This window comes from Carcharhinus amblyrhynchos, chromosome 2, assembly GCF_965287045.1.
Source record: "Carcharhinus amblyrhynchos chromosome 2, sCarAmb.v2.hapA, whole genome shotgun sequence".
NCBI lineage: Eukaryota > Metazoa > Chordata > Chondrichthyes > Carcharhiniformes > Carcharhinidae > Carcharhinus > Carcharhinus amblyrhynchos.
The window spans coordinates 59,586,696-59,606,642 of NC_137325.1; the positions used below are offsets into that span (position 1 = coordinate 59,586,696).

Consider the following 19,947-nt stretch of genomic DNA (forward strand, 5'->3'; position numbering starts at 1 on the left):
TTTCACCTATTACTTCTGTACAAAGTGAGGGCTAACAAAAACCAGACACGGACTTCGAAAGATCCAGATGTTCAACATGAGGACTACATAAATTCTGTAGTACTAAGCTAATCACCAAATAATAAATAACAAATGGTTTAATTCACATGTACTTATTATCTCAGAGATTTATTTTTCCAAGCTTCCTCGCATGATTGTTTGTGCTTTGATGAGATAGATTGGAACCCCTTAGCACAGAAACACCTTAGTTACATTACAGCCGGATGACACTTTAAAAAGGTGGTTAACTCACTAACCATATTTTCCAGTGCCATACTTTTTACAGTAGACATTGAAACTCTCTACATGAATATATAAACAATCCAGAGATATGCTGCTATCCGAAATATCTTCTATTAAATTTCCCCAGTCTGACGGACCATGTGAAGCTATTAACTGGTTACTAAACGTAAGTTTAACAAGGATACAGCTATTAATAAGAAATCTGCCCCAGCCCATGCAAGCATATATATGGAGGAGCAGGAAGGAAATATTTTTAAGAAGTGCCCCAGGGTTCTACGTGTTGATGCAGATACTTGGATGACATAAGGGGTATTCTAACACAGAAGCAGAATTAGAAGAATTAATCAAAATCCTCAATAATCATTGTCTCTTAAAGGCACAACAGAAAAGGAAAGCGTTAATTTCCGAGATACCACAAGATTTAAATTGACACAAGAAAACAACAGGCAAAAACACACACACACACAAAGGAAAAAACAGAGGCAGTGAATAGCAAAATTAGCAATGGTTACCAAATAATTTGAATGACTTCACACAGACTTAAAACTGGAAATAGAAACATAGAAAAACTACAGCAAAATACAGGCCCTTTGGCCCACAAAGTTGTGCCGAACATGTCCCCATCTTAGAGATTACTAGGTTTACTTATAACCGTCTATCTTACTAAGTTCCATGTACTTATGTAAATGTACTATCTTAAAAGACCCTATTGAATCCGCCTCCACCACCGTTGCCGGCAGCCCATTCCATGTACCTGCCACTCTGAGTGAAAAACTTATCCCTGACATCTCCTCTGTACCTACTCCCCAGCACCTTAAACCTGTGCCCTCTTGTGGCAACCATTTCAACCCTGGGAAAAAACGTCTGACTATCCACTTGATCAGTACCTCTCAACATCTTATACACCTCTATCAGGTCACCCCTCATCCTTCGTCTCTTCAGGGAGAAAACACTGAGCTCCCTCAACTTATCCTCATAAGGCATGCTCTCCAATCCAGGCAACATTCTTGTAAATCTCCTCTGCACCCTTTCTATGGCTTCCACATCCTTCCTGTAATGAGACAACCAGAACTAAGCACAGTACTCCAAGTGAGGTCTGACCAGGGTCCTATATAGCTGCAACGTTATCTCTCAACTCCAAAACTCAGTTCTTCAATTGATGAAGGTCAGTACACCATATGCCTTCTTAACCACAGCTTCAACCTGCGCAGCTGCTTTGAGCGTCCTATGAACTCAGACCCCAAGATCCTTCTGATCTTCCACACTGCCAAGAGTCTTAGCATTAATATTATATTCTGCCATCCTGTTTGATCTGCCAAAATGAACCGCTTCACACTTATCTGGGTTGAACTCCATCTGCCACTTCTCCGCCCAGTCTTGCATCCTATCAATGTCTCGCTGCAACTTCTGATATCCCTCCACACTATTCACAACACCTCCAATCTTTGTGTCATCAGCAAACTCACCAATCCATCCCTCCACTTCTTCATCCAGGTCATTTGTAAAAATCGCAAAGAGTAAGAGTCCCAGAACAGATCCTTGGCGCACTCCACTGGTGACTGACCTCTATGCAGAATATAACCCATCTATAACCACTCTTTGCCTGCTGTGGGCAAGCCAGTTCTGGATCCACAAAGCAATGTCCCCTTGGATCCCATGCCCCCTCACTTTCTCAATAAGCCTTGCATGGGGCAGCTTATCAAATGCTTTGCTGAAGTCCATATATACTACATCTACTGCTCTTCCTTCATCAATGTGTTCAGTCACACCTGCAAAAATTCAGGCTCGTAAAACATGATCTGCCTTTGCCAAAGCAATGCTGACTTTTCTTAATCATATTCAAATACCCATAGAAATCTCCTGTCTGATAGGATTATTAATCCCCATGAGTATATTAATGGAAGAAGCCATTTTGTACCTTTCTCAATCACAGGAATTGCCTTCAATGCTGCTGTTACCACTGTTTTGATCATTTGAGTTTCTTGTTTATGGAGGACCAGCACCATGGCACTGATGAATTAAACAATGGATTATAGCTGCTCTCTTTGTTGGAGTCAAAAGAGCAACAGCACAGATACAATCCACAACATCAGCCAATGATTTGTTCTCCAGGAATGTTAAATTTACTAGATAGTTCCCTGACTGATTTCAAACCATTCTCAATTACATAGCTCCCTCTTGATGGCAGCAGCAGGACCGAAATAACTGCTCTTGCTCCTCCAATCATATGATCACTTTCCTTGCCCTTGGTAGTCCTCCAATCATTGATTCTGTTTCTGGGGGAACCAGTAAAAGTGGGAGAGAACAACCTGTCATTGGAAGACCTGGGGCAATGAGTGTGGAAGAGAAGAATCTGTGATTGGAGGATCAGCTATTCACAGGTTCTGCCTTTTCCATGTATTTCTCCCTCTTTGGATGCCCCTATGGGCATTTACTATGAATCTACCCACCAGCCCTGTGTTTTTTTTGAAGATTGGATTGGATTTCACAATGTATTATTGGATCCTGGTTTCTTTTGCCAAAAGTGCTCCCATTCCAGGATCATCCCGGATTGCAAAGATAACTGCAGCTTTCAACACTACAAACTGCCCTCTTAAATGCTTCGCTCCTAACTCCTCCATTATCACCTCCAACAAACGTGAGAATCTCATAGAAATTTTTGTCACTAAGGTTGAGACCATCGGAATAGATCTACCTCCTTTTCCATATCCCAACATTTCCCCCATGCCCTGCATTTGCATCTTTTTTCTGGGTCGCTTGCCATCTCCTGTTGTGCCTTCTGCAAGCTCTTGTTCATGGGAACCATAGAGCTGACCACCCAAGTTCCTTGTTATCTGATGTTATTAACAGTTCTTTCTCCTCAAATATTTGCAACTCTCCTTTAAAGGAGAGTCCATCATGACTCCATTCTTCAAAAAAAAAACCTTTCACCCATCTGCTCAATTTTCTTTTTCCCTCAAGTCCTTGAACATGTTGTCACCTCCCAAATGTGCACCTATTTTTCCCACGACTTCATGGGCTGCATCTTACCAGAACCCTGAAGGAGGGTAGCTACTAAAATGATGGCATGGGAAGCTTGACATCTTCCCATGGCTATGGGATAGTACCGGCAATGCAAACACCCAGCACTAAGCCACTGGGTGAGCAATTATGCAAATGAAGTGCTCAGTTAAGGACCACTTCCCACCCCTGTAGGCATTTTATCAATGTTAGGAGGCGTGCATCACATGGGGAAACCACAAAGTAAACTGTAGTTGCCTCCTAATTGGTTCAGTGGGAAAGGGAAATTTGGTAGGGCTCCTTCATGGCCCACAGAGCTGCCTATCTCTGATGATGGTGGGAGCCTCCCACCCATCCTTGTACAGTCCTCCTTTGATATGCCACCCTTGTATTGATCGAACCATCCTGAAGTTGAACTTCAGATCTATGTTTCAGTGGCTGCATGAATCCTACAGCACAGCCCTGTTCAGGTTGACAGTAGTGTGTGACAGCAGGGGGAAAGAGACCCCTGTACTCTCCAACCTCGTGCAGTACTGACCTGAGACAGTATCTTAGGAAGATCCATGGGTCTACTAGCATGGTGCTGTCCATGAAGACCAGCTTGGCATGATAATGATGGTAGGAATCACAGAATGGTGAACAGCACATCAGGAGTAATGTAGTACAATGGCGAGAAGGTTGACCTTGAACTCTTGCGAAATGAAGACCACCTTGGGCATGGCACTCTATAGTCATCAGCTTTCAGACTGATGTAATTTCACGCTGTCATGATGCAAGATTGAAAGGCCTGATGGGATGCTGGCTGATTGCTGTTTTAATGAGCATTTATGAATGCAAATGGTGTTCATGCCACCAGCTAGTGGAAAGATCATCCTGGTAAAGTGCCAATCAGGAGAATTACAAAATGATATTTTTTGGCCCCCACTAGATTCTCCACTGCCATCTGTCAGCAAGCCTGCCATAGGAGGGATGGGAGAATTCCGCCCTTTGTTTCCTGTCCATGAACTTCTTTTTAACTTCCAACTGCTACATTTCCTTTTTTACACCTGGATTGTATTAACACCTTTTCAAATGTTCTTTGGAAATCCTTACACAACTCCTCCACAGCATTCCCTGTATCAATAAAAACAGTTGTTTCAAAACTGCTGTCAAATTTTTCAGGCACACTTTGCCATTAACACTCTTGCTGGCTATACTGGATTTCTTCCCTAACCATATTGAGGAAAAAAGGAAATCAATATTCCTTTTATTACATTTCTACAAACTTCATTGTGTTTTTTTAATCTTTGCACCATTTAGTGATCTGTGACATTATCAAGAATGAACAATCATTGATTATTATTTTCAGGGTGATACAGATGCAATAAAACTGGAATTTGATGAAGACATTGGGACAGCCATAGGAGAAGGAAATGGAGAAGAAGTATTGAGCACAAGTGAACCCAAAGTCAAAGCTCCACGACTGAAGAAAGAGAAAAAGGAACCTGGTGTGTAAATACTAATTGGAATATTCACCACTTTATCCAGTAGACTTGCAACTATATTAACCAAACAGAGCCCATTAACCAATTCAAGTAAATGCAACATTCATTTAAATGTAAAAACAAAAAGCTGGAAATCTGAATTTGTCAACAGGTCAGGAAGCATCTGTGTAGAGAGAAAGTTTACGTTCCAAATTGATAACCATTCATAAGAACTGCAGAAAGTTAAATAACAAATGTTCTGTAAATATAGAGGCAAATACAAGGGGGAAGAGGCGAAAGAACAAAAAGGGTGGAAGGCAGGAAAGATAAATAGCTAATTGGATGATGGTGTATGATAAAAGGGCACTGGAATGGAACATGTCAAGTAACAAAGAATGGGAATAGCAGAATCATCACCAGCAACTATTGCCTGGAAAATAAAATGGGACCAGTGGTTATGGTCTGAAATTATTGAACTCAATGTTGAGGCTGGAGACTGCAAAAGTGCTTAATTGAAAGGTGAAATGCTTTTTCTCGAGCTTCGCTGCAACACTGTAGGAAGCTGTAGTAAACTGGGTTAGAAAATTAAAATTAAAAGCGACCAAAGATGTGTCGGTTAAGTCGATTGGCCACGGCAAATTGCCCTTTGTGTCCCAAGATGTGTAGCTTAGATGGATTAGCCACGGTCAATGAGTGGGGTTATGAGGATAGTACGGGAGCAGAGTGCCTGGGTAAGATGCTCAGAGAGCTAGTGGGCTGAATGGCCTCCTTCTGTGCTGTAGGGATTTTATGACCACAAGATCAGATCATGTTTTTGGACAGAATGGATGTGCAATCGATCACTGAATCTATGTCTAATCTCTGCATTATAGAGAGAATCACATTGTGAACAGTGAATACAATACAGTAAGTTGAAAGGTAGTTCAAATAAACCACTGTTTTGGATAAAAGGAATACTTTGGGGTCCTGAACAGTGGGCAAGAAGGAGGTAAAAAGAAAAGGTGTTAGATCGTCTAACATTGGATAGCATTGGGATGACATCAAGAGTGAACCAGGTTGTCACAGAAAGATTGTCCCTTCAGAGTTTTGAAAGGAAGATTGGTTTGATAGTAACATTACATTGATTGTAACGCAAATGGTGGAGAATTATCCATTGAATGTGGAGATGAGGACAAGGGAAAACATTGATCAGGTTCTGTGAGAGAGGGAAAGGAATGAAAGCAGATATGTGGGAAATGGAATGGTTAGTGTCCTCTCAATTATGATAGACAGGATTCCTCAGTTGCAGTTAAAAAATCCTTTGACCAGTTTCTTCCCATACACTTTTGCAATTCTAATACTGCCTTCTGACTTTTTTCAATTTCCTGTTCCTAATAATGTTCCTTTTCATGAGTGTTGAATTCCTCTAAACCTCCAATTCCACTAGTACAGCCTGATGGCCCTCACTGCTTCTTTAAATAGAGACTGAAACAGTTCCCATTCACCAGCAACCACTCTGCCTGGCTAAAATTGTTCTCACTTCAGGAACAACATCTTTGAATTCTCTCAGTTGCTCAAAGTAAAAAGTGCCACAAGAGGACACAGGTTTAGGGTGCTGGGGAGTAAGTACAGAGGAGATGTGAGGGGTAAGTTTTTCATTCAGAGGGTGGCTGGTGCATGGAATTGGCTGCTGGCAGTGGTGGTGGAGTGGATTCGACAGGGACTTTTAAGAGACTTTTGGATAAGTACATGGAACTGAGAGGGGTTATAGGTATGCCTAGTAGGTAGGGACATGTTCGGCGCAAATTGTGGGCTGAAGGGCCTGTTTGTGCTGTAACTTTTCTACGTTTCAATGTGTATTTATGGGAACCCAGAAGACTCCTACGTAGGCCTGCCCTTCTTTGTGAAGTGCAGAACTTTCCTTCTTTCAGTCCTACTCAGGTCTCCTCACTAAATTCTTCTTTCCAAGTATATTAATAATTGTATCGGTGATGTTCCTGCTCTTGCCCAGAATAGAAAATTCACTGACTTTACTTCAATTTTCCATTCTTTCCTTCCTTGTCGACTTTTAGATTCTCAGTTTCTGGTGATGGATTATTGATCAATACAAGCCTATTGACTTTCATGATTACTTTGACTATGTTTCCTTTGATCCCACTTCTTGTAAGGACTCTATTCTACTCTTCTTTTGCACATTCATACCTTTTGTCATTTCTTTCTTGCCTTGCATTTGATCACAGACTTTCCCTTTTTGTTCTTTCTTATCCTCCCCACCATGCTGGCCTCTGTACTGGCTGAAAACTTGTTTTATCTTTAACTTTCTAGTTCTGAAGATAGGTCATCAACCTGAAATGTTAACTTTGTTTCTCTCTATAGATCTGCCTTTGTATCCAGCATTTTCTGGTTTTATTTTAATATTTATTTTATTTTAACTGTAATAATTCCTAGGTTATGTCAAAGCATTTATAGATTGGACATAAAGTTGACTGCAGTAATGAAATGGATTAAAATTAGTAGAATGTTTACTTCTCTATTTTTGCTACATTTTTTCATCCTCATAAAATTGTGCTTTAAAAACAATCTTGAGTTTGAATACTTCTCTCACCAAGTCACTGTTTATACTTTACCAAAATATTTGTGGGTTGGTATGGATTTAATGTACAACTGTTTGAATTTCTGTGATATCACAAAACATTGAAGCAATACACAGGATGTCTGAAAAGTTTGTGGAAATACATCTTATGTTACTGTATAAATCTGGTTCAGAACAATGAAAATAATGCCAGTAAGATGAACATGGTAAATTATGTATATCTAGAATGTGCATAAATATATAGTTGGATGTGATTACAAAATCCCTCGTCATAAATTTCTGTGTTTGATTCACAGGTGCCAGAGCAAGAAAAACACCACTGAGTTCCAAATCCAATGTCAAGAAAGGAAAGAAAAAGAATCCCTGGTCTGATTCAGAATCCAAGTCAGATGATGACCTAGAAGAGCCTGACTTAACATTTATTCCAAGAGAAATCACACCTCGTAGAGCTGCAGGTAAGTGATAACATCAGCTTCCTAATATATAGGACTTAGTGTGGCTCTCTATTGCATGAAATGGTTCCAATGCAAAATTTACCTTGTCAGCCTAATTCCAGTGCCAAATGGAAGCAGACCTACAATCCAAAGCGTTAGTCAGAGAGTAGAGGTTTGTTCTTCAGAAGCTGAAGTTAATTTATTTTGTTGAGATTATAGAAGTAGCTTCGTTCAGCAACTGACTCACACTTTGAATGGCACATTTGATGATAGTGGGTGCAAAATACATTCCCATTCCTTGTATGGACTTGCCATAGAAGTAAAAAGAAAAACTGAGCTTGAAATAAACAAATGCTGAAAATAGACAGCAGTCCATCATGAAGTAAAAAGATGCTACTTCTTTGTATAGAAACCAAAAAGCATGGGGAAATTTTATGGGGGTGTCAGAGATCTCAGCCATCCACGTCCAGAGATCCATGTTTCCTCCTTTGGGGAAAGCCCATCAAGTTACAAGTGAATCAGGTAATTAACGGGTCATCAGGTTTTCCATAGGTTTAGGATCTTGGGGGGCAGAAGTCCTACCAGCCAATCAAAGGCCAGTAGCTTTTTTGTTCAGCAGTGCCGATTGGCAAATACAGGCACTGGAGATCCAAAATCACAGGGCAATCCAGAGCAGAAATAAATGTTGGCAGGAGGAGTTTCATGTCGTAGTGGTCACGGAGGAGGGAGTTGTGGTGAGGGGTGGCTTTCAGCAGCCGTCCTTCTTGATGCCAGATCTCTCAGTCAGGCTTTTGTAAAAAGGAGACACCCCAGCCCCAGGAGACCACTTGCAGTCCATACAGGTTTGCGTGCCATGTTCTGACTCTATTTGAATACTAGCAATGATGGGATTCTGTGTTTAAGTGGGCATTTATCACTCACTCAGAGGCTTCAATTGTGGTGGCATAGGAAAATTGTCCATAAGTTGCTGAGCATTTTCTGTTTTTTCCAAGTTGAACTGCTGGACTAAATTATCTAAATAGCCTGTTAATCTCAATACTGGAGTTTGTGGTGATGAAAGGAAAATAATACTCTACCTGATAGTGTAGTAGAAAACATGGCTTCTGGCCATGAGATTTTTTTTTGTTACAAATAGCTTGGTACTTGTTGCCTTATTGTCAGCAAAGATGCTGCTAGCCCAACGCGAGTGTAAAAGACAAGTGTGAGATATGCCAGACAATGCGATTTCACATTGTTGCTGAATATAATTCTCACTGCACCTCATGATAGACTGTTGAGCTGCTAGATCTGTTCAGAATCTACTCCATTTAATATAGTGGTGTTGCAACATGACTTGATGGAGAGTATTCTCAATGTGGAAACTGTATTTAATCTCCACAAGGACTTATGATGGTCATGCCTATCAATATATTCATCAACAGATGCATCGGATTGGTCAAAATGAGGAAAAGCAGAATTCTTCCCTCATGTTGGTTTCTCTCACCGCCTGTCACAAACCCAGCTTAGCTCTTTATCCTCCTAGATTTGGTCAGCTTGGTCAATAGTGGTGCTACTCAGCCACCGTTTGTTGATGGAACTTAAGACTCCTCACACGTATTACATTTTGTGTCTTTTCTATCCTCAGTGTTTCTTCCTAGTGGTATATAAAATGGCAGGCACTGACTCATTCACCTGAGGGAGTGCAATATGTAACGATCAAAACAGGAGGTTTTCTTGCCAATGTTTGATTTGATAAGACTGGAGTTTAGAACTTCCAGGGTCTTACTCCCCTTTGACTATATACCACTGTGCTGCCACCTCTCGAGGTCTGGTCTCTCCTGTTGGGCATGACAGAATATGACAAAACCAAAGATGATGGGTGGGATTCTCCCAAACAAAATTCCAAGCATCAAATTAGCATAAAAATTGGAGTAAATTCTGCTGGTTTTCTCAGCGGGATTTTCAAAATGATCATAGTGCCCGAATGTGAACCACGCTGAGAATCTGTAGGCAGGGCCTGTTCCCACTAGAGAGGCTGGCAGCAGAACACAGGGCCACTATGCATGTGCCAATCTGTCAGCGCAGAGATTGGCACATACGCAGTAACCCTGCACCATCGGCCTCCTGATTGCTGACCAGCTCCGCAACCCAGCATCACTGGCTGTGTGTGACCTTCCCGTCCCCTGATCACTAGACTCCCAAACGCATCTGGGCCAATCCTTCCCCTACCCAATGGCCAGGCCCGATCGCTGGCCTCCCTTCCTCCCTCTGTCACTGCTGAGTGCAAAGTGGCAGTGGGACCTCCTCCACTCCCACTGGTGTCTCTTTGCCACCCCCTAAGGCCTCACCCCATAGGCGATGCCCGGTGGGCAGTGACAAGGTGCCCCCTAGGCATTGCCACTTTGACCCTTGGGCAATGTCGGGCCCAGGGTGGCACTGCCAAGCTGGTAATGCTCATCAGACACCCCACTTGCCCCTAACCTCCTGGGGGTGGTGGGGGCTCCATAGACCCACCTTCACTCCAGCAGGGCCGGGCCGCCAACTCCCCAATAGTGGGGAGCTGTTCTAAATCCCACTGGAGGGAAACACTTCTGGTTGGGGTGGGGGGGAATGTTTGCTAGCGGGCCCAGAGATTTCAATCCCGGGCCTGTTATTCGGGTTTAAATGAGCACTAGAATAACTCGTTCAGCTCCACACCAATTTCTGGTGCAGAGCCGACGATGCCAGAAATGCATGGAGGCCGTGGCACCCAGCAGGAAGCCTGATACATGGCCCCCGCTTATGTCTCCTGGCCCACTGCACTGGTAAAACAGCACAGCAAACTGGGAGAATCACTCTTGATGATGGAGTTGATTGGTATATTGGCTGAAAGATATGATTCTGTTAGTATGATGCATCACAAAAGGAGTATATTTAGCTCAATTGTACTTTTCTGACAATCTTTCAAAGACCTATGTAGTTAGACACACTCCATTCTTTTAATTGTGTCAGGCTGTGCTTAACTTGTTTATGGAATAGCTGTCCTGATTTTGACACAATTTTTATGTTAGTGAGGACTTTACTAGCTCAACTAGACTGTTTTTGTCTTTGTCATCTCTAATACCCAAGTCAACCAAGATGTTCTGCCTGTGGTTTGGCACAACTAAGTGACTTGCCAGGCCATTTCAGAGGGCATTTAGGAGTCAACACATTGCTATGGATATGAGGTCACAATAGGCTAGACTGGGTGAATACATCAGATTTCCTTCTGTGAAGGAAGTAGCTTGGTTTTTACAAGAGTTCGCTTTTTGTAAAGACCACCGTTCACGCTAACTTTTCATTCCAGATTTTATATAATTTGCCTCAGTGATAAATTGACAAAAACCAAAACCAAATAGTAGGATATCTTCTATCCTCTACTTCATTGTTAGAGAAAGCTGATTTTGTGTTTCCACTTGCACTCCAATTAGCTTGAATTTGATGTTGAGTGTCTTGCAACAGCACTTACTAAAGCGGGTGTATTAAGCTGACCTTGAGACTAACCAAAATCTATGTAGGTCATACAAGTTTAGCAATAACTGGAGATGCAACGCTAACTTGTCCATAAACCCTTTTGTAATGTCATCATCTCATGCTTCCATATTTTCACAGGTCTATGGTGTTGTTCTTCCCCACTCACTGTGCCCTCCCAAAAGCGCTGCACTTCTGTCTGTCATATCTCTAATTTATTCCAGTTTTAATGCATGGTCAACAACCTGAAATGTTAAGTTTCTCTCTCCACAACTGCTACCTGACCTGCTCAGTATTTCCTTATCTTTCAGTTTATATTTCAAATATTCAACACTTGTAGTATTTTCTTAACTTTAAAGCTGCTTAAGTAAAATGTTACAAGGAACTTGAGTAATAATGCTGCATGAGAGGGAAACCACTAAATTTTCAACTTTTCCAAGTTTACATTTTTCAATCCGGAATTGTTTTCATAGATTTTCTTTCAGTTCTTGTTATTGTGTCATTCATATAAATGGTTAGTTTCTAATGCACAGGTAAGAGAAGCTTATAAATGTAACTGTTTTGTACCCTAGCTGAAAAGCCGAAGTATACATTTGATTTTTCGGAAGAGGAAGCAGATGATGATGAGGATTTGAAGATGAAATCTGAATCTCCAAGTGTGGAAGAAAGGGATGCTGAATTTGTTCCTTCAGACAGTGGTGGGAAGGATGAAGATGATGATTTCTTCACTATCAAATCAAAGTCATCATCATTGCAGTGAGTTAACTGAAATTATTTTATCTACCATGTCAATGTCCTTTCTGCGAAATTCTCATGTTACTGCGCAACAACCACTGCTACGTCTCAGGCAATTGTGGGATAGGGAGAGAAGGTCAGGCAGTGAAAATCTATCGAAGCCAGGTGATATGAAGAATGTTTAATTCTGTCAGCATAGAAAGTGTTTTCTTTAGTGTATGTGAATTTCTGAAATGCTGCTATCAATCCATAGTGGGAACAATCTTTTAAAGCAAATTTGTATTGAATGGTTAGGACTTTTTCTTTTGTCACAGGCAGCAAACACAGTTCTGCAGGCCACACGCCATCCTGAATTAGAACTATATTGTTGTTCCTTCGCTGTCACTGAGTCAAAATCCTAAAACTCCCTTCCTAACAGCGCTGAGAATCTACCTACACCACATAGACTGCAGTGATTTATGAAGTAAAAAGTCTGACAACACCAGGTTTTAGTCCAACCGATTTATTTGATAATAGACTCACAAGCTTTCGGGACTAACCCCGAAAGCTTGTGTCTATTATCAAATAAATCGGTTGGACTAAAACCCGGTGTTGTCAGACTTTTTACTGTGTTTACGCCAGTCCAACGCTGGTATACCCACATCGTGATTTATGAAGGCAGCTCACCACCACCTTAAGAATAGTTAGAGATGGACAATAAATGCTGCTCTGCCCACTGATCAGCTTGTTTATTTTTGATAGTTGTTAGTTTTTAAATCTTAAGTTCTTTGGAATTTTCAAAGTTCTTATTTTAAATACCATTTGAAAAGAAGCTTGTGTGCCATTTGGGCAACACCATTTGGAATTACAGTCCATCAGTCAATTTAATCCTAAACTTCAAAGACTAGGGTATTTGTCACCAGAAACTACTACACCTACACTCATTGTCTTTCACCATGCTGTGAAGATGCCAGCGTTGGACTGAGGTGAGCACGGAAAGAAGTCTCACAACACCAGGTTAAAGTCTGACAGGTGTATTTGGTAGCACAAGCTTTCGGAGCACTGCTCACCTGATGGTTAACCTGGTGTTTTTCACCATAGCACAGCTGCTCCATGTTTCAAATTCAAGGCAAAAGTTCTTAATGTTATTCATATGTTGTAGGAGGGATTCTAGTGACCTTGTATTGACCATGATCTGGTTCTCAGCCTGCTGACTTAGCCCTCTAACATTAATTAGAGTCTTTTTTTTAATTATTTGTTTTTTGTTTTGAGAAGCTCCCAAAATTTTAAATTAGGGATGTGATTATTTAACAAGTCAATGTAAAGCAGGTAATGTTCCAGCAAATCAATAATAGTGGAACTATCTCAGCTCACCAAGACATGGTGCTAGACCCTTGTTTGCGTATGAATGATTCAAAAATAATTACTTCAAATTTTGTCTGATTTTGCTCTTTTGATTATCATGCAATGGTGGTACTTGAGTATCATTTAATCTTAATTTTCTATTGTAAATCTAAGAGTGAGAACACAAGCTCTTATATTTAGAGAAAGATTAGTACACTGTAGGCCTATAGAATCCCAACTGTGCAGAAGGAGACAATTTGACCCATCAAGTCAGCACCGAATCTCAATGATTTTTTGTATAGAGACTTTCAAAGGTGTTTGACAAAGTACCACATAATGGTTAGTATTAGGATCACTGCTTTTTTGCTCACACCTGGGTTTGGATTTGGATATACAGGATGTAGTTCTAAAGTTAAATGAGTGGGGCATTGACAGATGCAAAGTGGTATGGTTAGCACTACTGACCGTCAGTTCCAGGGACCTGGGTTCAATTCTGGACTTGGGTGTCTGCCTGGGTGGAATTTGCACGTTTTCTCCATATCTGTATGAGTTTCCTCAAAATCTGGTTTCCCCTCTCAGTCTAAAGATGGTTCAGGTTAGGTGGATTGGCCATGCTAAATTGCCCCTTAGTGTCCCAAGATGTGTAGGTTAGAAGGATTAGCCATGGTAAAATGTGTAAGATTACAGAGTTAGGGTGGGGAGGAGGGCCTGGGAAAGACACTTTGTCGGAGAGTTCTTGCCTAATGGCGGCCTCCTGCACTGGGATTCAATGAAATTTAATGCAAAGAGATATGAAGTCATGTTTTGACACGAAAAATGAACAGAGGCAATATGATCAAAATTATATACTTTTAAAGAAGGGTTACTTTAGAAGGTAGCAGTTGATCAGCACGGTGAGGCGGTAAGATCGGGCAAGAGGCGAAAAACCGAGTTTGTGCTCTCGCCATGTTACCAGACCATTCTGGTGTAGTCCTGGCATAAGACCGATGTATATTTTCATTACGTCATTTTAGTATTATTCGTGAGTCTCAGATGCAATCATCCAGGCTCACCTACCTTAACTACCTCGCTGATGGAGATCTCCAGCAGTGAGTATCATGTATGGTCCCCCACAGTATGGTACACCCACAGTGTTGTTAGGGAGGGAGTTCCAGGATTTTGATCCGGTGACAGTGAAGGAATGGTGACACATTTCCAAGTCAGGATGTGAGTGGCTTGGAGGTGAACCTTCAAGTGATGGTGTTCCTATGAATTTGCTGTCCTTAACCTCCTAGATGGTTGGTTTGGAAGATGCTGGCCAAGGAGCCTTGGTGAGTTCCTGCAGTCCATCTTGTCGATGGTACACACTGCTGCCACTGTGCGTTGGTGGTGGAGGGAGTGAATGTTTGTGGGTGGGATGCCAACCAAGCCTGCTGCTTTGTCCTGGATGATATCTAGCTTTTTAAGTGTTGTAGGAACTCCACTCATCCAGGCAAGGGTATTCCATCAGAATCCTAACATGTGCCTTGTAGATGGTAGGCAGGCTTCGGGGAGGCAGGAGCTGAGGATTCCTAGCCCCTGAATTGCCCATGTATTTATATGGCTAGTCCACTTAACTTTCTGGTTAATGGTAACCCTCAACATTGTTGATAGTGGATGATTCGGTGATGGTAATGCTATTGAATGTCAATGGGAATAGTTAGATTATCTCTTGTTGGAGATTCACATTGCCTAGCGTGTGGGGGGACACAAATAGTGCTCTGCAAAAGACTGAACCAGGGTTTCCAGAATCATTGTTGTCTCTCTGCTGTGCACCACTTAACACAGCAGGACATTGTGGCCATGTGTCTAAAGGATGGACAGGAAACTCGCACCTCTTCTGATGTGGAGGAGGAGGCAGGACTGCAACATCTACTGCCTCCACCAGAAGCCAGAGCCTTGGAGATGTGCATTAGGGAGGCTCCTGACGATCTAATTCATGGTTATTTCCAAAAGGCATGATTAACCTGAGCAGACTGCTGAAAACCATCAACAGGCCATGTCTCCCTGACCATCAGATGAATCACATACCATTGCCCGTTGCCCAGCCTCAGCAAGCCCTCTGCTCCATATGCAGGGATGTTTACACTCCTTTTTCCCTTCAGCAGGTAAATAAGTTTCCAAGGATCAGTCGCTGAGTAATGGACGCAGGAACAAGTGTACCAACACAGTTTAAAGAAACACAAAATTCTTCAATTAACATCAAAGGCTTAAAAACCCATGTCACATTGGTGCATCTATGTGTTCTTTTTGAAGCACTTTAGAGTGTTTGATGAGGTGTGGCCTCATGAACCTGGAGGTGAGGTGATCAATGGCTGCTATTGCCTCAGATGACCTTGGTAGCTGTCCTCTTGGTGTGCTGAAGTCTATTCTTTGCTGCTTCTACTGGAGATGATTGGGTCATTAGTAAGAAGACTTGAAGAGTGCTTATAAACCCTTGGAAAATTTTAAGAAGTCCAGCTGCAGCTCTTCATTCCTCTTCGTGCACAATGCCACTTCCCTGTCTACCGGAATAGATAGGTAGCTGAAGAAGACTCCAGAAGCTGCATATCCCTCACCTGGCCACTGCTGCCAGGAGCTCATGGCCAAAGCGACGATGGTCGCTGTGCATACCCAGCAGCCATTGAGTGATTTGCTGGATCTGGAACTTCTCCATGAAGGAAGCTATACATTCACACATGTAACTGTCTGTAGTAGTGAAAAATCAATACCGAACCATTCAGTGTCTTCTATGATTTGTGTGAAGGAACAAAAATGATTTGCTGAACACTTGATGCAAAATCATATACTCATCCTTGGAGTAGACCCCAAATTGCCATTAGATTTGTATTGAATATATTATATTTTAAGGCTTGTTAATTGTGCTTAGTATTTGAACTGGAATAAAAACAAGGTACCAAAGCTGTATTTTGGTTTTCTACAATCTTGGATTTTTTTCATTATTTAGTGCCGGAAAAGTTGCTCCACCATCTACAAAAAATCACGAACCAGAAAGTATATTCTCCTCGCCATCATATCACGAGAGATCAGAAGAAACAGGTTGGTCAAATTATTGTCAATGGCAGAAACTGTAGTACTACTTTAGTGACAGTGGAGGGAAGAAGCTCAGCCAAATTGGGTTGAATACAGCTAATGCACATCATGGTCTGGAATATGATTAGTACTGTCTTTTGGGAATATTTTCTTAGCAACATTTGCCAAATAAAGTTCCATCTGATATTTTAGTGAAACAAATAGACGTCATAGTGAATATTGTTAACAAGTATTGTTACTGGGATGGGTCTGTAGTCTCTTAACATTCACTAAAGACTGACTGAACATTTCCAATATTTTCTGATTTTAGTAAAGATTTAAAGGCTTGATAGTCTTTAGACTGATGTTTAATATCTAGTCAGATCATAACATCATTAGTTAAGTGTATTTAGTTAATACATTAATTTTATTTTGATGAAGATTTGGTCGTAATTCCACAATGTAAAGGGAGCAGAAGATGTCAACAGGCATTGTATAAGGCTTACAAGGAAATCTTCTGTTTCATTCAGAAGGCATTTTAGTTTTAAAAGAAATCTAAAATTATAGAAGGCGATTCTCCCAAAAAGTCGGAAGTGTCGAATTTGTGTGAAAACTGGAATAAATCATGCTGATTTTTTACAGTGCGAGTTTAGAGAAGAATCTCCAACACTCTGTGCATGAGCATAAATCACTTTAAAAAAATCAGTGAGCTATTCCCACCCAAGAGGCCGGCAGCATAGCGCTGAGCAGGCCACTGCGCAATTTTTGATCATCTGAGATCGGCGCATGCGCAGTGGGCTCTGTCTGTCAGCTACCCGATTGTTGGTCCAATCTGCCCTGACACACCCCAATTGGTGACCGCTGACCTCCCTCCCTCTGCTCACAATCCCAAAGCGCAGGGTGGCAGTGGGACAACTCGTTCCCGTTAGACCCCACCCCTTTGGCACTGCCCAGTGCCCAATGGGCAGTGCCAAGGTGCCTCCTGAGCATTGGGACTTTGCCCTTGGACAGTGCCAGGAGGCCCAGGCTAACACTGCCAAGGTATCAATGCCCAGGGAGCACACCTCCCGTCACCTGACCCTCTGGGGTGCCCCAATTGCCCCATTTCACTCCAGTGGGGCCGAGCCGTTGATTCCCCGCAAGTGGGGAGCTATAGTAATTCCCCCTGGAGTAAAATATTCCTGGCATGGGGGGGAGATGCGAGCAGGCCTGGAGATTTCAGTCCCGGACCCGCTCATCATATTTAAATTATATTACAAGAAATCTTTGCATGCGTAATGCAGCTCCGCACTTATTTCCGGCACACAGCTGATGGTGCCAGAAATCTGGCCCTGGGAGACTGCTCGGGGTCGATGCCCAGCATGGATCCCACAAGCTGGCCACGCTAGAGTTTCCCATTCCAATAGGCTAAAAAATCAGCACAGCAGGTTGGGACAATAGCCCCCATTGTGTTTTTTGAGTTTTAGTTTCAATTTACTGGATATTTCTTTAAAGAAAATCAGGAAATGACAGCTTTTTCAGCAATTAAAAATAAAAATGGGCGACCTAATTTGATATTGAACCACACAGAAAACATATGAATTTCAGTCCCTAACCTAGGAATTATTTGGTCTTGTCTAAGATGGAACTGAATATTACAATTAGACACAGCATATCTAAACAAATGAGAAAAACAGATATGGGTTTCTATCTCGAATGATTATTCAGTGTGGGATCATGAAGCTGTGCTTTGCCAGTGGCTCAGTCACCACAATCTTTACTTCTTTCAGGTGCATTCCAGACTGCTGCAGAAAACCTCTGTTGAAATCCCTGTTTGCATTTTGCAACTGCATCAAGCAGATTACCAATGCTTTGTTACTACTATATCACTTTCCCCATTAATGCCAACATCCAACATGAGAGAACTTGAGGAATTGCAACATTGAGCATTTTTGCAAATTCCTAAGCAGTTGTCACAATTCCTTGATCCTGCAACTTTCAGCTATCCCTGCAGTGTTCTGTGACAGGATGGTTGCTCAGAGATGAGGGATGGCCATTACTTACACCACAACTGCACCATTCTTGAAGAACACAGGTGTAATCAGTCATTCGACCACCAGATCCTATTTAAGCACATATTGACGGTCCTCAAAGTTTCAGGTGCCTGAACAGATCTCAGGTTTCCTATAGTATAACCACCAGAATCTACCACCTCCCCATGACATTCAGTGACATTACCATTGACAACCTGCAAATCATCACTAACTAGAGAATCAACTTAACCAGCCATATAAATGCTGTGGCTACTAGACACTTGATACCCTGACAAATAGCTTATTAGCTGACTCCACAAAGCTTTTACTCTCCCTATCTAAAAGTTGCAAACTAATGTGATTGAATATTCTCTGCTTTCTTGATTGGGTGCAGCTGCAGCAATGTAAGAAAGCCAACACCATCTAGAATAAGCAGTCCAGATGATCGGTTATAAAGCTTCTAGCTAAATATCCACCAAACACCTACAGCATACTGTGTTTGTAGTATGTCCTGTGTATAGATCCATTGCCTGTCATTTTTCAGCAGCATCTCCCAACCCTACATTCTCCACTCCAAGAAAGGCATAGACATCAAACTTCTGTGGCCACCAGCTCCAGGTTCCCTTCCAATTTCCGTACCATTCTATTTTAGATACAACTTGCTGTTTCTTGATAGTCATAGGTAAAAAATCCTGCAACTCCTGATCAAACAGCATTGTAGGAGGTCCCCTCATATTGACTCCAATATTATAGAAAAGCAGTGCACTGCCTTCTTCTCATGGGCAACTATGAATTAGAGATAGGCAATAAATGACACCCTTGGGAGTGATATCTACATCATAGGCATTTCTATTTTTAATGTATGTATGGTTAGCTTTCAATGGTGTATAATTCATTTCTGGTGAAGATTGTTCCCAATTACAACTTTTGGATTATGCTGTATCAACTTAGTTAAGTGTATGATTTTGGTAGTGGAGTTTAGTTTTGCATTTTTAAAGGTTCATTGTTAAATAATTAAAAACATTCAAATTACCTTGCATGTAATTTATTCTTTATGTTTCAATGTCTGCATAACAAACTTCCTTGATTGCGTTTACCTGACTGGAAACTATCATTACTCTGGTTTGGTATTTGTGCTCTGTCACTATATTTTGAATCTTACAACTTTCCCTGAGTAAAGAACCAAAGCTAAAGTCCTGCTCAGCTCATTTCCTGACTGCCAATGCCTTCCAGTTCACTTATGTCTCAAATTTAAAATGTCCATTCCTATCTCTGCAACCTTCTCCAGCTCTGCAGCCATTGCCTCCCCTCCTCACTCCAAATGTTCTATTCCTCTCCCCTGATTCTTGCGTACCCACTCTGCATTCATCCCATCATTGTTCATATTGTTAATTGTCATGTTCGGTTTCTAGAATTCCATCCCCAGCATCTACCTTTATTCCCTCATTTAGCACATCCTCTTCACTTCTTAAAATCCAATTTTTGATCAAATGTTTGCTCACTATTGCTCGTCCTGAAACCATAAAATCCCACCCAAGGTCAACACACTTTTTCATTGTCCAACTGCTGTAATGCCTGTGGCGGGCCAGGTCATTAAATTCCAGCCTGTGTCTATAGCGTAATTGATA

The 19,947-nt window shown here is 41.6% G+C and overlaps 1 protein-coding gene across 1 annotated transcript in view; it reads left to right on the forward strand.

The window, feature by feature from the left end:
* The window catches only part of LOC145354841 (DNA topoisomerase 2-beta-like), a 155,341-nt gene that overhangs the window by 116,164 nt on the left and 19,230 nt on the right, over nucleotides 1-19,947 (forward strand). The window contains exons 29-32 of the mRNA XM_080206368.1: nucleotides 4,631-4,769; nucleotides 7,614-7,772; nucleotides 11,792-11,975; nucleotides 16,243-16,334. Coding sequence (XP_080062494.1) covers nucleotides 4,631-4,769; nucleotides 7,614-7,772; nucleotides 11,792-11,975; nucleotides 16,243-16,334 — 574 coding nt within the window. The remainder of the gene's footprint in view (nucleotides 1-4,630; nucleotides 4,770-7,613; nucleotides 7,773-11,791; nucleotides 11,976-16,242; nucleotides 16,335-19,947) is intronic.